This window comes from Sipha flava, unplaced genomic scaffold (genome assembly GCF_003268045.1).
Source record: "Sipha flava isolate LNK unplaced genomic scaffold, YSA_version1 308_pilon_pilon, whole genome shotgun sequence".
NCBI lineage: Eukaryota > Metazoa > Arthropoda > Insecta > Hemiptera > Aphididae > Sipha > Sipha flava.
Window position 1 is genome coordinate 168,378 of NW_020272985.1, and position 20,693 is coordinate 189,070.

Below are 20,693 nucleotides of genomic sequence, written 5' to 3' on the forward strand. Positions count from 1 at the left end.
AATAATTTAGTAATTTTGTTTCTACGGTTGAAAAATTGTATGTGTAGAGTTGAATACTTCCGGACACACGCTGTTTTGGGCCACTGACAGATCTGTTGACGAAAACTTAATGTGTTCAACAGACGCCTCTACAAATGAAGTCACTACTTTCGTCTCGTCCGTCAACCATGGTTCATCACAGGTAGATTCGGGTTTTATCAACTCAAGTGTGCCTAGGATCATTGACCGTACGCCCGGGGAGAATTTCGCATTTTGCGCAGTTCAGTACTCCTGCAGCTTCTCCAACACGCCACTCTATGGTTGTATTGTTAACGTATGAGAAATATAAACGTTGTCAACATATAATATTGAGTTAGCATATTTTTATTTTGAATACGATTTAAAATTCATGATTTTACGGTCTGACGAATCTTACATGATTTACTGTACTCCCGGCGTGTTGCAGTATGACACATACGCATTCGACAGATAATTCTTTTGAACTACCTATTAGTCTGGCCAAGCACATTTCTAATATCGATGGTACCAAAATGTTCACTTTTAGAAGTTCGCAGATGAATCTGGAAGTAATACGACCACAATTTTTATAACTATTCGAGAAATTATCAGATGTAGTAAGTTATCTGCAAATTGCCACTGAATATTTTTTATGAACTGTTTCATTTTTATCAAATTTCAATTGAAGTTTGTGTTTAATTTTCTGTAACGATATATATAAATTTTAATGAAACTAACAGCATAATATAATAAATCAACGAGAAAATATTGTTGTTTATTGAATCTCTAATGGTATTCATACTTTATCTTTGCAAGATTCAATTTGTTTCCGCTCTTTGGCCGCAATACGTTTTCTGTCGAACATAGACTCGAACGCGTCTTTGCACATGTTTATCAAAAGTTTCGTAAACGAAGTGTTTAGTTTTTTGTAGTCTCCTGACTGAATTTCCTTGTTCTTCATTGCCAAATAAACATGTGCGTATTCTGGTGCCAATAACGGGTCATCTAAAGCCTAATTAAGTTTAAAAATAAAAAATCATTTTTACTAGTCTCAAAATAATAGGCAAGCTACACAAACATATAGAATATTATGAAATCAATATAATGTATATATTGATATAATGAAAATATATGTGTTAAAAAAAAAAAATAGAAATTATATACCTTTTTCAAAAAATATTCAACAATATTTATCAGACAAGCATCCGAGTTGATTGACAGTAAAGTCATGCTTTCCACCAACGAAATTATATTTTCTAAAGTAAAATTGTCGAGAATGATTCGATATTTTTCTCGGATCTCCTAATCGAATAATAGCCACACAAGTTAGAGAATTATATTACACAAATAGATTACGGTCCATCGATATAAGTTACTTGTACTCCAGTATTTTCGTTTTCCAGTGATTGGTATCTATTTGTAGAACTGGTATCGGATCTTACACATGCCAATACTGATGATTTTTTAACATTAATCGCATCACTAACACACATTGCTGATGACGAATCATTAAGACGGATTGTTTTCACGCGTTCATCGTCCTATAATAAAGAAAAAGTTATATTATTTTACTAACCGAAAAACTAGTATCTTGGTTACATAATACATTAGATTTATATATTTGAAAACAAACATTTACCTTTTGAGTTTCGATTGAAATTTTTTAAAAATAATTTGACTTTTGAGCGATTTTTTAATAAAAATATAATATAAGTATTATACGCAATTTAAGTAAACTATAGTCAAATGAAAAATTTAATTTTTTACCGTTGGCAATACCGCAGGTTTGTACTGCACATACGTGGATGGTCTATATTCCGATTATCTCACGCTTGTAACCTCTTTTTTGGGGCATAATGTCGGTTTTGTACGGGCATTTCGAGGTACCCAATTGTTTTCTTTCAGTTCTTATGTCCAATATCATAAATCTTCGTTTTGTTCACCAAAGATGTATACTCTTCTAGTTTTCTGAACGCAACTTTCTATAATAATAATTATGATCAAACATATGATATAACAGTGTTTGATTCCAACAGCATTTTTAGACGACAGCGTTAATTGTATATAAAAGTAATTGAACTCGAATTTTTCAAGTTATATTACTGATATAATGAGATTATTCTTACAGTGTTTAATGACTTCCCTGCGTGCTTTAAAATATTACAGGCGCATTCCAATGTTTCTTCGTTTGTAGATTTCAGAAGATGATCAATACACTTCCAGTGTCACGTTCGAAATTATATGTACTTTGTGTAATTCACACATGAACCTGAAAATTAATCGATATCGTTTAAAACCATTAAGATTAATTTCGTTCATATTCTATTGGTCAGTACCGGCAATTCCCTACGGACTTTTTCCTGTGGACCATTTCGAATCGAATTGTAAAATATATGCGCAGTCGATAAAAAAAAAAAAATGTTGTGTCAATAGAAGCATAATATTGTAGATTTTAAATTCGGTATGTTTGCTTTACTTGATCGTTGCATTGGTTAATTTCTTCAAGGCTCTTAGCCAAATTCTGTTCATGGATGTGCATTACATCAAACCTGTTCTTACAGCACTTGGTCAATAATTTTTTAAACGAAGTTTTGTCCGCTTTATTTTCCGATTTCATATTACTTTCATTCAATGCAGTACAGATTTACGCATACTGAGGAGTGAAATTCGGTTTATCAATTTTACTAAATGCAATTGTGAACGATTGTATATATATATATATAATTCGTTACATATTGAGACCATAACTCTTACCTGCAGTTTGATACAGTTTTAAAGAAATTACGTTAAATAGTTCAGCTGTTATCTCGTAATTAAGCGTTTTCCAACTTATGAGCCAAATTTGTCATTAAGGGCTAATGTTACTCTATTTGACAGTATCATTAAAATATTGGAAAACATTAATTATGACATGAGCACATGTTCAATGGAATGTACTTAAACACCAGGGAATGCATCTGATTCGAATGGAAGAAAAAAAAAATTATAATATACTTTTATAATGCAATGTACATAACATAATATTTATTAAATATAAGTATTAGGTAGTTCAAAGATAAACAAACTCAGATAATTTACCAATAAAAATGAATATTTCATAAAACGATGTCCTGAAAAGTTTTTCAGAAAAAAATAGTTGTAAACAATATTTCAATAAAAAACAAAAATTAAAAAATATTATTAGTTTATTCAACTTTAGCTCTGGTCTATTTTTGCTTTCCCTTCATCAATTGGACGACCTCTTAAACAATAAAATCATTTTTCCATTGACAGCATCTTCTGTGACATGTACACTAATAACATCTAATCCTAGTATTTCAAAAATAGGGTCCAATAAAATGGATTCCAATAACAATTTAAAATATATTTTATACAGTGAAATAAATTATACCTACATAAATTAAGTTAAAAAATAAAAAACTGTATTGTTTTGAAAATGTATTTTGATATTAATATCATAGTTCATTATTTCATAACCAACATTAGTATATATAGTCATTATTTAAAGATAATTAAGTTATAAATAATTACTACAGTTGCTCGTGGACCCTGAGCTTCAGTTTTTTTTCTAATGCTTGTGAAGCAATTGTTCTGAGTGCATCATCAGTAAAGGTTAATTCAACCTTATCCAAGTCAAATAGAAGTTTGAGTAGCTAAATTGTACTATTTTTAGGTTCCGTGAGAATCCGTACAAGTAAATTTCTATTTAAAGAGTGGGATGGCACTAAGACTGGAAACCTTCCCACAAATTCCTAATAAATATGTATAAATTAATAATTGCAATATTATAAATGAATCGAAAAGACCATTTCTCCACACATTTTCAAAACTAGTTTTATGTGATAGATGTGTTTAACTAATATGTAATAATGCATATTTTCTGCAAGACCGTTATATAGCTGGTATTTTATAAAGGAATTAAATAACTCGACCCTTTTTTCAATGTTTATCTAAATTTAATTTTAATCTCTAAAAACCGTTTTTTACGTTTCTTAACAATTTTCATTTTATGGAGTTATGGTTTTTTCGAAATGACCGATTCAATTATTATTAATTAAAATTAAACATCAAATAGAATCAAAAAAATTAAAAAAATAACCTTACTGAAAATTAAAAATTAAACTATATACTTATTTTAATCTAATTAACAATTACTCATAATTAATTTTATAGTTATTATTTAGTTCAATATAATTAAAAGCCAAAATGTAAGCCTAACCCCACAGATTAAGCTAAAATACATATTGAAATACTTAAAAACTATTTCAACAAGTTTATAGATATGTTGGGTAATTTAGAAGAACAATGTATAATTCTGATGGACAATGCCACATACCATTCTACCCTAACAGAAGAGTACCCTAAGGCAAACACTTGAAAGGCAGATGTACAAAAATGGTTACAAAATAAGTCTGTAGACTTTTCTCCCGTAGAGACATTAAGTGAACTACGGGAAAAAGTCATATTGACGATGCCAAGAGAAAAGAAATATAAATTGCACAAAATTGCACTTCAGATCGGCAATGAAGTAGTAAGACTTCCTCCTTACCACTATCAATATAACCCAATCGAATTAATTTGGTCGCAAGTTAAGGATAAAGTTGCGGAAAAAAATAACACGTTCAAAATGACAGATGTAGAAGTGTTAATAAATAGTGCTTTTGTTCGTGCCAATATGGCCTTTTCAATTGCATGTGTGTATACTCGTATTTGTTTTCGTATCGATTCTTATCGTACGTATTATCGGTCGACGATAGCAACAGCTTTCATGGGCTGACCGCCCATTACGCGCGTGAGATCATTACTATCCGTGATTTTTGTATTGAATGTTATCATTTTCGTGCGATGCATAGCGGTGCGTTGCGTATCCGCAGCCATTGTGGGCAGCGATGATAAGCATCCGTGTGTGACCGGCCGGGTACGTAATTGCATTGTTATCGTCGCACGTAAATGTTCGTTATTGCACGTTTTCAAGTTTTTTCCGGTTATGCAGGGCCGTCCCGAAGATGAAAATCAAGAGGGGGGGGGGAGTTAATAATAAGAAAAATACCGATTAAAATTTTTTTACTCAATGTATCTAGTATAATTAACTATTTGTAGTCGTATTTTTACTTTTTAACATGTATGTATGTGTCAGTGTCACACGTTCTTAAAATTTTATATATATATTTTTTTATTATATATTTATAATAATATTTTATATTGTATAATAAGTAGTTATATAAATTGTATTCGTGTTTACACTGTATTACGAAACATGTAATATTTGTTATCCGTAAGTAAAATTAGGTCCTTCTAGGCTATAATGAAACAAGTCCGACTGCCGACTGGTGTTTTTGTTAAGGGGGTGAGACACCCTCACAAGATCCCCCTTCGGGATGGCCCTCCGGTTATGTTTAAGTAAAAATCAAAGTCATGTTCTCAGTGCCACAAAGTTTCGTAAGTTTTCGTGTTTTTTAGTTTAATGTGGTGGCACTTAGTCATTTATCTTCAATTTGTACTGTCCGGCGGCCAGAGCCTTCGTGGTGAATGTCGCCGGCATCGTCTTTTTCTCTGTTCGTGTCCGTCATAGTGTGAATACCTGTTGTCACTTTGTTCCTGTTAACAGCCATTTTTGTAATATCAAGTTTTTTTGCCTTGTCGGTTTTATTGTGAATCAGTCATTGGTAACTATCACGCAGAACATTTGCCTTTCATTTTTTTTTTGTCCCTCTAGGGTGTTCAATTTGTCACCATTGACATTGACTGCATTTTTGAGTGTTTAAATGTGGTATATTGTTTTGTATGGTCCGGTTGCAACAGGAATTGTAATTCGTGGTGCAGTTAGCGGTGTGTTGTAGTGTGCGGAATCACTTGTGTTTTTTATTGTATTAATTTTTATTATTAATTACGGATACCGGCATTATAGCACATCATGTGTACAGGGTAGGTAGTGCATCACCATTTTCATTGAAAACCGACGAGTCTATTGGCTAGCAGGTCATTTATTTATTTATTTAATTTATTATTAGTGTGCGCCATGTAAGAAACACATTGTTTTATTTATTATTAGTGTGCGCCGTATGGGCCACACATTGTTTTATTTATTATTATTGTGTGTCGTGTGGGCCGCATATTGTGAATTACTAAATATATTATATTATCATTTTTGTTGGAAAATTTAAGAGACAAAATGTTGGAGCCTATTATTATCACGATTAATCCCGACGATAGTTCTACTGACAAAGACGATGATGAAAATGATATTAATAATTAAAAAATTGTATTTTATGTATTATTTGTATATTATATATTATTTATTTGTATTTTATGATAAAAATCTACATCACGTCGTTTGAAATTATTTTAGGCGGGAAAACAATAGGAGTAGCGTTGATGAAAAACAGTCACTTGGCGCATGAGGATCGTGGTTCACTTTTCGCCTCGCATACTATAATAGGGTTTATAGGATGCAAAATATTCCCAGATCTAATCAAAATAGATATGTTAATCATACCCCAACTATCTCTCCTAGATATTAGTTTTATAAAGAACATCTTATATAATTAAACTTTTAATATAAAAATTCAAAGTCTACAGGAATCCGAATAGAGACGATAACGACAACGTGAAAACAACATGTTCCACAAAAAAAAATAATAACAAAATAATAAAAAATTTATTAAACTTGTTTAAGAAACCAAAAGATGTTCAGAGAAACCAATTCAAATATGAATTAACTAAAATACAAAAGGTAATCTTAATAAAAAAAAAAATGTAATAAAAACCATATTACTGTACCTTTACATTAAATTAAAGCCTTTATACCTTTTGGAAAATGTAAAAAAAAAAAATGTTAGTATAATAAAAAAAATATATATGTTATGAAATATGTTCTTGTAGGAAAAATATTTTGTATTTTGGGAAACAATATTTTAAGGAATATTTACTTGTACAAAAATAATAATAATTATATGTATATTTTTTTTCTTTCTCTCTCTCTCTCTCTCTCTTTCCTTCTAACTATAAGAAACTTTGTTTATATTAATTATATCTTGTGACGTGATATTGTTATAAAAAATATATAATAATAATAAAAATATATACATACATATTTAATCAATGTAAAATTAAAACTCGGATAACTAATAGGCAAAACAGCAATATATAGGAGAGCCGTTAGGAAAAATTCATCATTAGACCACTCCACACAAAAATCATAATAAATAATAATATAAATAAAATAATAAATACAACAACGGATATGGAAATGCTTATTTATTCGAGGGACTACGTATTCGATGGGTTTCTTTATCTTGAAGGAACGACGGATGACTAAATTAATTTAAGTAACAAAACCACTAACCACCGACAAAATTGCATCAAAAAAAAAAAAAATATATATATATGATAATAATATAAAAAAAAGCAAAATACCGCATAAAACGAAATTTCCAAAAAAAAAAATGCAAAACAACCATATTCTAATCCACAGAACCCTATAAAAAAAAAAAATAGCTGACGATCATAAAATATGAGTATGTATTTTGTTTTCAACAACGTGGACTGTAGTATTAGGCAATTCAAATTCAGGTCATATTAATGTCATAATATAAAATAAGCTAGCATAAACATTTTTTTTTATTTCTTCTATTGCATGTAAGTAAATTATTATATTATTATTATTATTATTATTATTATTATTATTAGAGGTATCTAAATGTATATAAGAGATAATGAACTAATAAAGAGGTTCTTCCGTGGTAGTCGTGTGACTAGACGACTACGAAAATATATGCGTTATTTTAATTGTTACTTTTTTAAAAATTATATTTTTTGTGTCTATACGTATCATACGATTTTGCTCAGCTTATACAACAAAACCTATGTTAGATCCATTTAATGTACATGAACAGGATCTTATTAGTTGTTTATCGATGGTATAATTGTCATTACTATAAGTAATAAAATTTAGTTAAGTCGTTGAAGTTTTCGAATTCAATCATTGTGTATACGTAAACGTAACATTTGTTTATAAGAACTGTTTGATCATAATTGATAAATAAAAATTATTATTTTATTAAAAATAAATAAATTATAAATTCAATGGTTATAATAGGGATTACACAATATTACTGGAAAAACGTTACTCCTCAAAAAGAAAGAATAATGAAAAATCATAATACGGTTTCCACGGTAATTATTATTATCCACATTATTAACTACGGCTATGAGGTTTTGCGTGATTTAAATAAATTAAAACAATTTTTAAATTCCAAGTATTTTTAACTTTATTTTTTTATCATTACTTATTTTTAACAATAAAATGGCCTGCGCACGTTCTTCTCACGAATTACATGGACATGGCAGTGAACATGGAGTGGACATGGCCGCGGTGGGCGCGATAGTGGTGAACACCAACGACGCGTGCTTCTACACGTTCCGCACTAACTCCACGTGCGTAGTGAGTTCACACCGAGTGCCGGTGTTCAATTTAGCGACGTCGCGCGATGGATGGGCAGAACAGAATCCGATGGCCTTACTGGAAGCGGTGCGGCAGTGCGTGGACCGGACGGTGACCGCGGGACAGGTGATGGGCATACCGGTGGCCACGGTCGGTATAGCCAACCATCCGGGCTCAGTGGTCGCGTGGAACAGACGAACGGGGGCCGCGCTTTGCAACCTGATCCTGTGGTCGGACCACCGGACCGCGACCATGGTCGAAAGGTACTCGTGGTCCTACGGCAAGTACCGGTTCCAGACAACGTGCGGATTGCCGTTCAGCACGTGTTTCGCCGCGTTTACGATCAAGTGGCTCATCGACAACGACGTGTGCGTTAGCGAGGCCTACAAAAACGGCAATTGTTATTTCGGCACCGTGGATACATGGTTGTTGTGGAACCTGACCGGCGGCCTGAAAAGTAATATTCACATTTATTTCAATGCCTGTCTGTTGAACGTATAAACCGCGGTAAATCGTAATCCGTACCATGATAAAAACTATGTGAATTGTAACCGTAATGGTAGTAAAGGTGGCCACACACTAGTACGTTTTCTATACGAAGGTTATCCCAAAAGTAATGTGCAGCGCTCTAGCTCTAGCTATCTTAAAGCTGCTCTCATATAATAACTTTGAATATGCCAATGTTCAAACACGCGTTCAAATTCGACTGATACCCTATATTTATACGTGTTTTCTGTTTCGTTTTCGCAGATGGAGTGTTTGCCACTGACACAACTAACGCGGCCAACACGTTCCTTATGAATATAAACTCGTTAAGGTGGGACAAAAAACTCCTCAAATTCTTCGGGATTACAATCGACTGTCTGCCGACGATCAAAAGCAGTTGCAATGTATACGGGAGATTTGCGGATGGGCCGCTAAAGGACACAATAATATCCGCGGTCATGGGGAACCGGCAAGCGGCTCTGATCGGTCACAGATGCTTCAAGCGTGGGTCGACCAAAATCACTTTGGACGATGCCGGTTCTGTGTTTTACGTCACCGACGAGACAAAGATTTTTTCAGATAACGGGCTCATGACAACCATCGCGTACCATTTAGACGTGAAGCCTGTGTATGCGTTGGAGGGTAAGATCGCTCTGGCCGGCAAATCAATCAAATGGACGAAAAAACAGTTTAACATCGAAGATAAAGATTGTCAAAAGAAAAACCCATTTTCGATGTACTTTGTCCCCGCGTTCCACGGTAAAAATATTTTGTCTAGGTCTCAATGTTTCTCCATGTTAGTACATTCATTGTTTCTTACATATACACGTATTCTTCTTTGCTTTCTTTAATTCTTTCTGTGCCTATTCCATGATAGCGATATTTGTCACAATCCCTTTCGATTTATCTCGATTTTATCGACATTATTAATGACTTATTAGGTACAATCACGTTATTTTTCATAGGCCTGTACGCGCCGCATTGGCAGCCCATGGCTCGCTGCGCCCTGGTCGGCATGAACCAGTACACTTACCGAGAAAGTATTCTGAAGGCTGCGATGGAGTCTGTGAGCTTTCAGTCGCAGGACATCCTGGAAGCGATGCGGTTGGATTCGAAGGCACCATTGGACCATTTGAAGGTAGACGGGTACCTTTCGACGAACAAGACGATAATGCAGTCTTTGTCAAACATCACTAACGCGCGGGTGGAGGTGGCCACGAACAACGAAATGGCTGAATTAGGCGTAGCCATGGCAGCTGGCTATACGGCTGAGATAAATGTGTGGAATGCGCTGTGCATGCCCGAGGACGTAGGTAAGACGTACGAGTCCAAGATGAAGGTTGACGAGCGCGAGAAGAGGATTTACGGTTGGAAGAAAGCGCTACGGTCCAGTTTCAACTGGATCGGGTTTAAGAAGCCAGCAGACTATTTATGGACCGTAGCGCCGGTCGCGACGGCAGGGATATTATTATTAGGAATGTATTTGATAACCAAATAGTATTCAATCGGTGAATTTATCACAAGCGTGAAGTTCACCATTCCCAAGTTGTCACATTAATATCAAACGTACATAATTATCAGAATTAATTTGACAATTAGTTACCAAAAACTACGAGAAAAGTAGAAAGAAAAATGTCTAAATACCTTTCATACTTCCCCTTTTTTTTTTTTACGATTATTTTATTTTTCATTTCTTTGTATTTATTTGACAATCTTCAAAATGTTCACTTTACCACAAAAACTTATTTTCCCGAGTCCCCCGCTCCCATTTTTTGAATATTTAATTTTTTTCTTACGACCGTATTGTTTGTCATTTGTTTGAATAGAAATTATGAAAAGTGAAATTGCTTCAATAACAATTGATGGTTCAACAATAGTTTTTCCATCGATTTTGTTAACAGATTAAAACAATTGTTTCGATAAAAAATTAATTGAAGTACAAAATAAAGGAACAACACTTTTTTTTATTATTCATATAATGGAGAGAGATTACAGTACAGATATTTAAAATTGTTAAACAAATTCAAACAAATGATAAACAATACTACCATAAAAAAAAAATTAAATATTCAAAAAGTGGGGGCAGGGACATGGGAAAATAGGTTTTTTGCTTATAACGGGTGTGGGGATAAAGTGAAGATATTTAAAATTGTTAAACAAATTCAAACAAATGACGAACAACACAAACGTGAAAAAAAAAAGGTATATCAAAAGTATTTAGACAAGTAGAGGCTGTAGACATATGTCTCACTCTCAGTAATATTATTTTGTATTTTGAATTGTGTTGAGTGTGTTGAAATGGAATTTATGTAACCATTAAAGCAGATTGTTTCAAATCAGTTGCTAATTTTGACGTACATGTCCCCAATCCCTCAGCAAAAGAATACTATAAAATTATTTTGCAGATATTTTGTTCGTCATTTATTTGAATTGGTTTAATAATTGTCAAAATTTGTTCGAAAATAGATTTTATATAATATCAAAAACTATTAGAAGGGGCTGGGGACATATGTCTACAGCCTCTTATTGTCTAAATACTTTTGATATATCATTTTTTTTCACGTTTGTTTTGTTTGCCGTTTGAATTTGTTTAACAATTTTAAATATTTTATATATTCACTTTACCCTCACACCCGTTATTAGCAAAAAACCTATTTTCCCAACGTTTGATATTAATGTGACAACATGGAAATAGTGAACTTTACACAATTTATTATAAAATAAAACTGTTCCTTCGCCCCTCCCCATCCTTGGTGGCGTGCCTGGTATTAATTCGTCTTTTCAACCGATAAAGGTATGTACCTAGTGAATAGGTACATACCTTTGGCTTCTGTTGACAAAGGACCACAACTTTTTATTTTTCCAAATGTTTTAATATGCCTAAATCTGGTCCTGTACTTATACCGCAATGGTGATCATAATACGTCTATTGAAATTGGTGTTTGTCAAGTTATCTGCAATGACAATGCGCTAACCAAGTATATATTGTAAAATCTTCCTATCATCTGTATTGCTTAAATCCAATGTAGATTTTGTTAAATGATTGAGGAAAATGTAATATAATTATGAAACCGAAGTGAACCATCTCCTATGATAATTTTACAATGTTTAATCAGTTGATATTCCAAACGTACGAGTATTTTGCGATTGGTATAAAGGAGAGGATCCGTTTTTCTGCAAGTCAATAAAAAAATTAAATAAAAAAATTTAATTAAAGCTGAAATAACCTCTTCATTACTTTTTGAAAATATTATCAATGATTTTGATAGTTCTGAATCAAGAAACAAAGTTTTGAACTTTCTAGTTTATTAATCTCGGAACTATTATATGTAGTCTAAATAAAATCCAATATAACTAATGAAGAGGAATCACGATTTCAAAGTGTGTGATTTTGTGAGTATTGTTTTAATGATTTTAAAAATTTAATTTAATAAAATGTGACCATGACTATTTCACGGGTATTTTTAAATCCAATAATGATCACTGATCAAGCATTCAGAAATTGTAAGCGTGAACAAATGGACTTGTAACTCATGTCGACATCACACTCGTTCTAAATATTAATTAGATTTTTTGCTATTGAATATCATGAAAAAAATTAAATAAATACTAAAAACCAGTGTGGCGATGTCATGTTAGTTTCTGGAAAAAAATTTGTCCGCCTTATCTATTGATTTCTTCCATTATGTGTTTTTTATTCTTCGCAGTAACATTCATAATTACAAACACATTGTTTTCACCATTATTGTTGATCAATATTGGTAAGCATTGTATATTTTATTTTTTTATTTTACTTATTTATTTAAGAGGCGAGGCCCTTTTTTTGCATAGTGTGTACAATTTTACATTATTTTATGATGGTAACATGCATGATTCAGACATCCAATATATACAATTAATTAGAACATGAAAAAAGAAAAAAAGAAAACTGAAAATAAGAGTCCACATTAGCGTTCGTCATTAATCTATTAAGTGGTTAATTAGTCAAGTATTTAGTGGTGGCCGGAAGAATAAAAAATGAAGCAATATATCTAATGAAATGGCACCTTCAAACATATGCTCGAAACAAACTCATTGGAATCCATTTTGCCGTTTAAGAGTTCTTCAATAAATTGAATATCAGCAATTTGTTTAGGCTCCGCCGAGGAGAGGAGGTCAAGAGCATTAATGGCAAGTAAATAATCATGAGGTGGATAGGGAATTTTAAAGATATAACTATCAAAACGTAAAAACTTGTTCTGGAATCTTTGAATTTGCCTTATATTACTAGCTATATGTGGATTTCATACAATACAAACATACTCCAAAATTGAACGAACAAGTGTGCAATACAATGCCTTGAGAGACATACTTATATGAAGTTCATTAGCCAACCTAAATATAAAGCCTAACGATTTAAACGCTCTGCAGTACATATACTCAATGTGTTGTTTATGATCTAGATTAGAGCTAAACTTGAAACCAAGATCTAATAATAGTATATACATTATTATTATTGTATTGCATTTAACAAGCTTTACAACTAAATACAATTATTAACAAATCAATTTAATTAGAAAAGAATATAAGAATAAAATTATAATGCAAAATATAATATAATTAGTCAAAACTTATGATATCATGGTATAATCTAGTGGTGTAGATACAATTTTTTTCTGGGGAGGGGGTGTTTAAGAGTAAGTGTTAAAAAGATGCTATGATAAACACGTTAATTGAAGAGGAACCAAAAGGAAAAAGACCACTAGGCAGACCACGCCTCAGATGGGAAGACTGTGTGAAGAGAGAAGTTACAGAAGTAGATCCAAGAGCAAACTGGAGAGAAATAGCTGAAAACAGAATAAGATGTAGGGAAATTTATTTTACGGGATGGTCTTAAAGGTCGAAAAACTAAAAAAAAAAAAAAATATATGTAGTCACAATAATATTTGATAAATGAAATTAGTGGTATTATAATATATAGCCATGATACTCGTATCAAAATATCAAACTTTAATTTGTTATGATAATATATGTAAGTAATAACAGAGAAACTTAAAATTAACATCAAGAGGCTATCAATCAGTGAACTCTAATAAAATTCATGACTTACTTCAAATAGAGTTGAGAAAGTAACAAAGAGCTGAAACTGCTGCTTATAGATGGTCAGTTTCTCTTTCCAGTTGGGTTTTATAGATGGTAAAAATAGTGTTCTGTAAACATTTGTTGAAAATATTTTGAAATAATACCATCATTCGGAATGCTCAAACTCGACTAATACAGATGTTCTATTATTAAGTAATTTTCTAATTGCACAATAAATAAAAATAGTCCATCAAAATGAATAAAGATTAATAGTTTAATAGTTTCTAAACATGATTTCTGAATGAAGTCGAAATCGGTTGTTTGTTCCCATGTTTCTACTTATTAATATTAAATACTTTTCATTGGTTTTATTTTTATAAAATAAATACAACCCAAAAAAAGAATTTAAAATAACAAGTATGAATCTTCAGCATAAACTAAAATTATAACAAATATTTACATTAATATAAATTATAATTTTGATAATCAACTTCGCTCAGTGGTTATTTTCTTATTGGTAAGTCAAATGCTAACTAGTAATTATAACTTAGAGCATCGATCATTATTAGCTTAACATTTAATTGTTAAAAACGACATTATGTTAAATACATACATATAGTCGGATTGAGCAGGCGGGATACTGGGAACTTCCCGTTGAGCCACTTGTATTCGTTGGGTTTTTTTTATTAGGTTTATCGGTTGAGGCTCATTTTGTCGACAGGCATAGACGCATTTTTTAATGCGATTGCAGTAGAAACTGTCTAAAATTAAAAAAACGGTCTTTTAATTTTTAATAATAATATTATGTGTTCAAATTCTCAAAAAAATATGCAATCATTTTTTATGAAAATATACGTTTTTCTATGGTTGTTTTATACCTTTGGTACTTGTATCTAATTGTGCCATTTTTTTTTTTTTATTTTCCCGTTAGAAATTTCTGACCCAGTCCGGCTTTGGTTAAATGTTATAAAAAATTGTTAATGGTCATAGAATTAAATACTATATATATTTAATTATATTAGGTACTTGGACGATTCATTTTTATATTGCTTGATAAATACTATAATTGTTAAAACTTTCATCGCAATGGTTTTTGAAACAAACTGATTATTAGAAGTATAACTATTATTACACATGATACAAGTATACCTTGGAATATTATAAATAACATGATTTGACACGTAACAACAAACCCGGTTCTGCACAAATATTCTGAGCTTCTCGGAGTATCAGAACACTCAATACCAAAATTTGGTTAAGTAGTGAATATTCATAAATCAGATGTATTAAAAAATTATTTTTGAATAATTGTGTGGTATAATACACATTGTTGTTTAACCCATACGTCATCGGCGGTATTGATATAATATAGTTTCATGATTCGTATCCTTGGATTTAGTACTCAACCCGTAACCTATATCGATACTATACATACTCATTCTAAGTTTTCGTTAGCATACTTTACTTCAGAAAACTACAATAAGTACACGTTCAATCCTAACGTTATCGAAACATAGCAAAATTCAGTGTAGTTTTATGTGTCACAATAAGCCAAAAGTTTGTATTTAGAAATTAAATAGAGACGGTAACTTAATATATTTTGTGACACATATAACTTAAATATTTACATATTATCCAATTACGCAAAATGTCTGTATTTTAAAGATTCCACGAAAAGAACTCCTGTATTCTGAGGGCCGAAAATTAGTATAATGATTTTTATTATTTAAAGTTAGTATAATAATAGTTAATTAATTAATATAAACTTTATAATAATTAACATACCAATTATCTTATCCTAAAGCATAACAAATATATATTATTTCTATAATTATCGATATTTTCTGATTTTTTATAGCAAATTAAATTATTGAATTGTCAAAAATAATGAAAATATATCGATATGCATAAGTACTTAATTTATTACTTAGTTTATTTATTTAGTATTCAATAGAAATCTTATTATTTCTTCCATTGTGTAATCTAGTATAATCTAAAATTTTATATGCATTTGAAAATATTTGTCCTTGTGATCTTACTACTTTTTAATTAATATAAAAATATAAGATAATTTTAAGGAAAAAAAAAATTATTATTGTAATTATCTATTAATTCTAATTTTGTTATAAAAAAATTTAAATACCGATATACGAGTACATATATAAATCTATTAAGTAAAATTATATGCATTATATGCATGTAATATTATTTCCTTCCCACAAATTCCTAATAAATATGTATAAATAAATAATTGCAATATTATAAATGAATCGAAAAGGCCATTTCTCCACACATTTTCAAAACTAGTTTTATGTGATAGACGTGTTTAACTAATAGGTAATAATGCATATTTTTTGCAAGACCGTCATATAGCTGGTATTTTATAAAGGAATTAAATAACTCGACCCTTTTTCAATGTTTATCTAAATTTAATTTTAATCTCTAAAAACCGTTTTTTACGTTTCTTAACAATTTTCATTTTATGGAGTTATGGTTTTTTCGAAATGACCGATTCAATTATTATTAATTAAAATTAAACATCAAATAGAATCAAAAAAATTAAAAAAATAACCTTACTGAAAATTAAAAATTAAACTATATATTTATTTCAATCTAATTAATAATTACTCATAATTAATTTTATAGTTATTATTTAGTTCAATATAATTAAAAGCCAAAATGTTAGCCTAACCCTACAGATTAAGCTAAAATACATATTAAAATACTTAAAAACTATTTCAATTAAAAATAAATTTTTTACAAATTTTAAATTACCTACTATTAAATATTTAATATTTATTAATTATTTATTTTTGTGTTTTATCCACTACAATTATTTTATGATTGAAAAGTTTTACTCTAAATGTTGACAGTTTTTCATATTTTTAGTTTAATATACAGTTATGATTTTTACAAAATATTTTTATATACTGAAGTTAATTAATTGAGGAGTTATTTCAATTACCTAATTATTTTATTTATGTTATTAATCATATTTTTTTTACAATTCATATAATTGATACATTTAAATGGTTCTTATTATTGCTTATTAATACAGCCATTGTATTAAATGGTTTACGTGATATTACTTTTGTAGAAGTACTGGTGTATTTTTCTCGAAAGTATTAATAACTTCTAATAATATCTAAGCAGATGTGAATAATATAAGTGGAAATTTAATTTATTTTAACAATTTTCTTTCAAATTTGACAAACAATTAAAAATACTAAACACTAATAAGCTGAAAAGCAAAAAAAAAAAAAAAAAATCAAAAATGTATAAGCTCCATTTTTTACTGTCCAGTATCCATATACCGGCACACAACAACCATTTACAGGATTTCAAACAATGAACCACAGAGAATTTTTAAAGAAGTTCGTGAACTATTTTATTTATTCAATACTACCAATTTTTTTCGAACTGTGAACTGTTAAATTACAGGTACTGAAACAGTTCAGAATAGTTCATCAAAGTGAATAGTTCAAATGAACTATTCGTTCACGAACTTAACATCTCTACTGTGAATACTGAATTGGACTTTTTGTCGAGTCCATACTTAGTGAAAAATCAAATAAAACACAAGCGTAACTTATAAAACACAGACAAGTGTTAAAAAAGAACTACACCAAAGTTGATTCCAAGTGGATCTGACATTAGATTAAAAAAAAAAAAAATCACAAATATTGAGGACTCACCTGATTCAAATATTACCAAACATTTTAGTCTGAATTAAAGAAAAAATTGATTTTCCCCTCCCTAGAAGCAAGTCTAAATACGTTTCAAAATCGACTGGTAGCGGCTAAAGGTGCATTCAACTTCAATCGAGGTTAATGGGGCATATTCATACCACTTATATAGATGGTGTTACTTCAATATTAGGTATCTGACGTATTATAATTTTTATTCATTAGAATATTTCTAATAGTTCCAATTGTTTGTAAACCAACGTTATTACAGATTTTGTAGTTTAATTTATCTTTTATTATACTCCAAATTCTCCTTCACTTTCATTCAATTTGATTTCTGCATTTTCTATAATCACAAGACTTTCAATTATTGTTAGATTTAATATTTATAATTATTTTAATACTTTAACCAAGAAATAAAAACTTGTTAAAATAAATGCTAAATGATTTTTCAGGTCATTATTTTGCATAATATCAAATGCTTGTGTAATAGCGGTTATAGTAGCCGAATCAAGATTTGAAATAACTTCTAATTGAATTCCAATAAAATAATTTTAATACGAATACTCCTCAAGGGAACACATTGTTTTACAGGCCTAGCAACCCCGAGCTTTTACTGGCGGAAAGCTCCAAGCGAGCGATTCCAGTAAAAACGTTCAATCCCTATAGGGATTAAACACCAAATGAAGAGCAGCAGTAACCATCAGTATTTAAGCGAGGCAGAAGAAGGATCTTCTGGTACGACTCGTTATCAGATTATTCTAGACGAAACGTGGAACATGTTTGACGGCTAGAATATTGCGATGAGGAAAGCAAAGGGAAATCACCTCATTACACACCCATGCTAAAGTGATGAAAATAGACAAGAGAAAATATATAAATATAGACGATGGGAATCGGAACCCGGAGTCTGGCAGGGGAAGGAGGAGCAGAGTTTCCCAGGTCGTCATCCAGCGAAAACCAGGCCACGTAGCTAGTAAAAAAGAACCTATTAAAATAGGTACTTGGAATATAAGAACTCTTTTGAATCCCGGAAGACTAGGAGAGTTGAAATAGCAGTTGAGAGAAAAACAGTTAGATGTTCTAGGAGTATACGAAAAGAGATGGGTGACAATGACGACTTCTGGAGCGATGATTTTAGAATAATACATAACGGAGGAAAACAAGGAAAAAACGAAGTGTCATTGTTGTCGAACAAAAATTATGGAACGCGTGTTGAAAACAGTTATCACGTAAATAATAGAATACTTATAGTCAGAATTAAAACAGCTCCAGTAAATTCGACCATCATACAGGTATACTTCCTAACGTCAAATAGTGATGAAGAAGAAATAGAACAAATGTATAACATTCTAGAAGAGCTCATAGAACGCATACATCATAAAGACAACCTAATTATAATGGGAGATTTTATTGCTATGGTTGAAAATTTAAATGATAGTGACGCGGTAGGAAAATATGGACTAGGAACAAGGGACGACAGAGGAGTTAACTTCTGCAAACAAAATAGCTTTGTAACCACAAATACAATTTTTGAAGTACCACTAAGAAGATGTTACACGTGGACAGCTCCAGGAGACACCGCACGCTATCAACTAGATTATATATTAGTCAAATCCCGCTCTAAAAATCAAGTAAAAAAGTCATAGCTTTCCTGGAACAGAGATTGACAGTGATCATAAACTAGTCATGATGAAATATCGGGTTACACTCAAGAAGTCTAAGAATCGATCCAAATACAAGACATGGGATCTCAATAAACTCAAAACGGAAGAAACAAGAACAAGTTGCACATGCGAATCAGATAGAATACCAAAATTAATAGACACTAACAGCACATGGGAAAATGTGAAAGAAAATATTATGAAAACTGCAGAAAAATCGATTGGATACCTAAAACTTGCTCCGAGGATATCCATGGTTTCAAATGAAATTATGGAGTTAATAAATCAAAGAAATAATTTCAGGAAAAAAGACGAATCAATGTATAGAATAACTCAAAGTGTAGAGAAGCAAAAGAGAAATGGATGGATGGTATATGCCAAGATATTCAGTATAATTTATCCTCATGTAATATAGGAACAGCATACAATATCATTAAAAAACTTTCAAGAAACCCAAAAACCAAAAGTACAGTGGTTATAAATAAAGATGGAAACATTTTAATATAACGACGATTACAGGGAAAAAGGGCGTAAACGAAATTTTGAACGAAAATGAGTTAATAGAATTTTGGCGTAAACGCAACGATTCTTTATCGATAGAGCCAATGATTGTATCGATACGATTTCTTTACGAATAACTATCGATGTTTAAATATTTAGCGTAACCGCCATTCGTTATCAGGTGCGTAGTTGTTGTTGGGCGTAAACGACTTTTATTAGGCGATTAAACGACTATTAAATAATACATGATGTTGTAAACGACTTTGTTTTTTCACGTTTGAATTTGGATAGTGAAGATGATAATTTGCATTCCATAAATATCCATGCATATTTTTCATATAATCCTGATTGTGAACCAAAAACCTTAAAACTTAAGGATGGTCGGAACAAAAAAGTATCTCGATCCACTACAGAAGTCTTTGCAAAAAAAGTTGTATAAAGAAACCATTGCAATCTCGAAAGAAAAATATAATGATCTTATTAAATTGTGTACATCTGGAATTATTCCAAACGAGTTTCACGAGGAGTATCTGCAAATGAGAAATAGTTCAAAAACCCAAGACTGTTTACAAGAAACTGACGAGGAAGATGAAACTGTCAGTTTAAAATAAGACTGATAAATTATCAAATTTTTTTTACTCATTTTATCATTAAGTATTATAAATTAGTTGGTTACTATTGTAATTATATCGATTTGTTTTTAAAATAGTTGTTTTATTATTTTTAAGGAATATTTGACTGTTTTCTTATGTGATAATTAAATAATCGTTATATAATTTTATTTTGAATACTTTTTACTAAAAAGCGATGTTTTATTTTATTTAAAGGAATATTTTACTGTTTTTTTTATGTGAT

The 20,693-nt window shown here is 30.8% G+C and overlaps 3 protein-coding genes across 3 annotated transcripts; 2 read left to right on the forward strand and 1 right to left on the reverse strand.

Moving 5' to 3' along the window:
- Positions 1–793: 793 nt before the first annotated feature.
- LOC112686451 (eukaryotic translation initiation factor 4 gamma 3-like) lies at positions 794–2,196 on the reverse strand. Its single transcript, XM_025558723.1, has 5 exons — positions 2,124–2,196; positions 1,765–1,979; positions 1,374–1,538; positions 1,162–1,299; positions 794–1,009 (listed from the first exon to the last, which is right to left on the reverse strand). The coding sequence occupies exons 3-5, from the start codon at positions 1,488–1,490 to the stop codon at positions 794–796; spliced, it is 471 nt and encodes a 156-aa protein (XP_025414508.1). The 5' UTR covers positions 1,491–1,538; positions 1,765–1,979; positions 2,124–2,196.
- A 6,125-nt stretch (positions 2,197–8,321) lies between these two features.
- LOC112686432 (glycerol kinase-like) lies at positions 8,322–10,500 on the forward strand. Its single transcript, XM_025558693.1, has 3 exons — positions 8,322–8,897; positions 9,191–9,685; positions 9,892–10,500. The coding sequence occupies exons 1-3, from the start codon at positions 8,363–8,365 to the stop codon at positions 10,422–10,424; spliced, it is 1,563 nt and encodes a 520-aa protein (XP_025414478.1). The 5' UTR covers positions 8,322–8,362; the 3' UTR covers positions 10,425–10,500.
- An 8,276-nt stretch (positions 10,501–18,776) lies between these two features.
- LOC112686452 (craniofacial development protein 2-like) lies at positions 18,777–19,322 on the forward strand. The gene has a single exon (XM_025558724.1). It carries the CDS (start codon positions 18,777–18,779, stop codon positions 19,320–19,322), a length of 546 nt encoding a protein of 181 aa, XP_025414509.1.
- The last annotated feature ends 1,371 nt before the right edge of the window (positions 19,323–20,693 follow it).

Coding starts and splice junctions, on each gene's coding strand:
- LOC112686451 (XM_025558723.1), bottom strand. CDS start 1,490: ATGTGTGTTAGTGATGCGATTAATGTTAAAAAATCATCAGTATTGGCA. Junction 1,300..1,373: donor ACGAAAATACTGGAGTACAA/GTAACTTATATC, acceptor TTATTCGATTAG/GAGATCCGAGAAAAATATCG. Junction 1,010..1,161: donor TTGAATATTTTTTGAAAAAG/GTATATAATTTC, acceptor AAACTTAATTAG/GCTTTAGATGACCCGTTATT.
- LOC112686432 (XM_025558693.1), top strand. CDS start 8,363: ATGGCCGCGGTGGGCGCGATAGTGGTGAACACCAACGACGCGTGCTTC. Junction 8,898..9,190: donor CCTGACCGGCGGCCTGAAAA/GTAATATTCACA, acceptor TCGTTTTCGCAG/ATGGAGTGTTTGCCACTGAC. Junction 9,686..9,891: donor CTTTGTCCCCGCGTTCCACG/GTAAAAATATTT, acceptor TATTTTTCATAG/GCCTGTACGCGCCGCATTGG.
- LOC112686452 (XM_025558724.1), top strand. CDS start 18,777: ATGGGTGACAATGACGACTTCTGGAGCGATGATTTTAGAATAATACAT.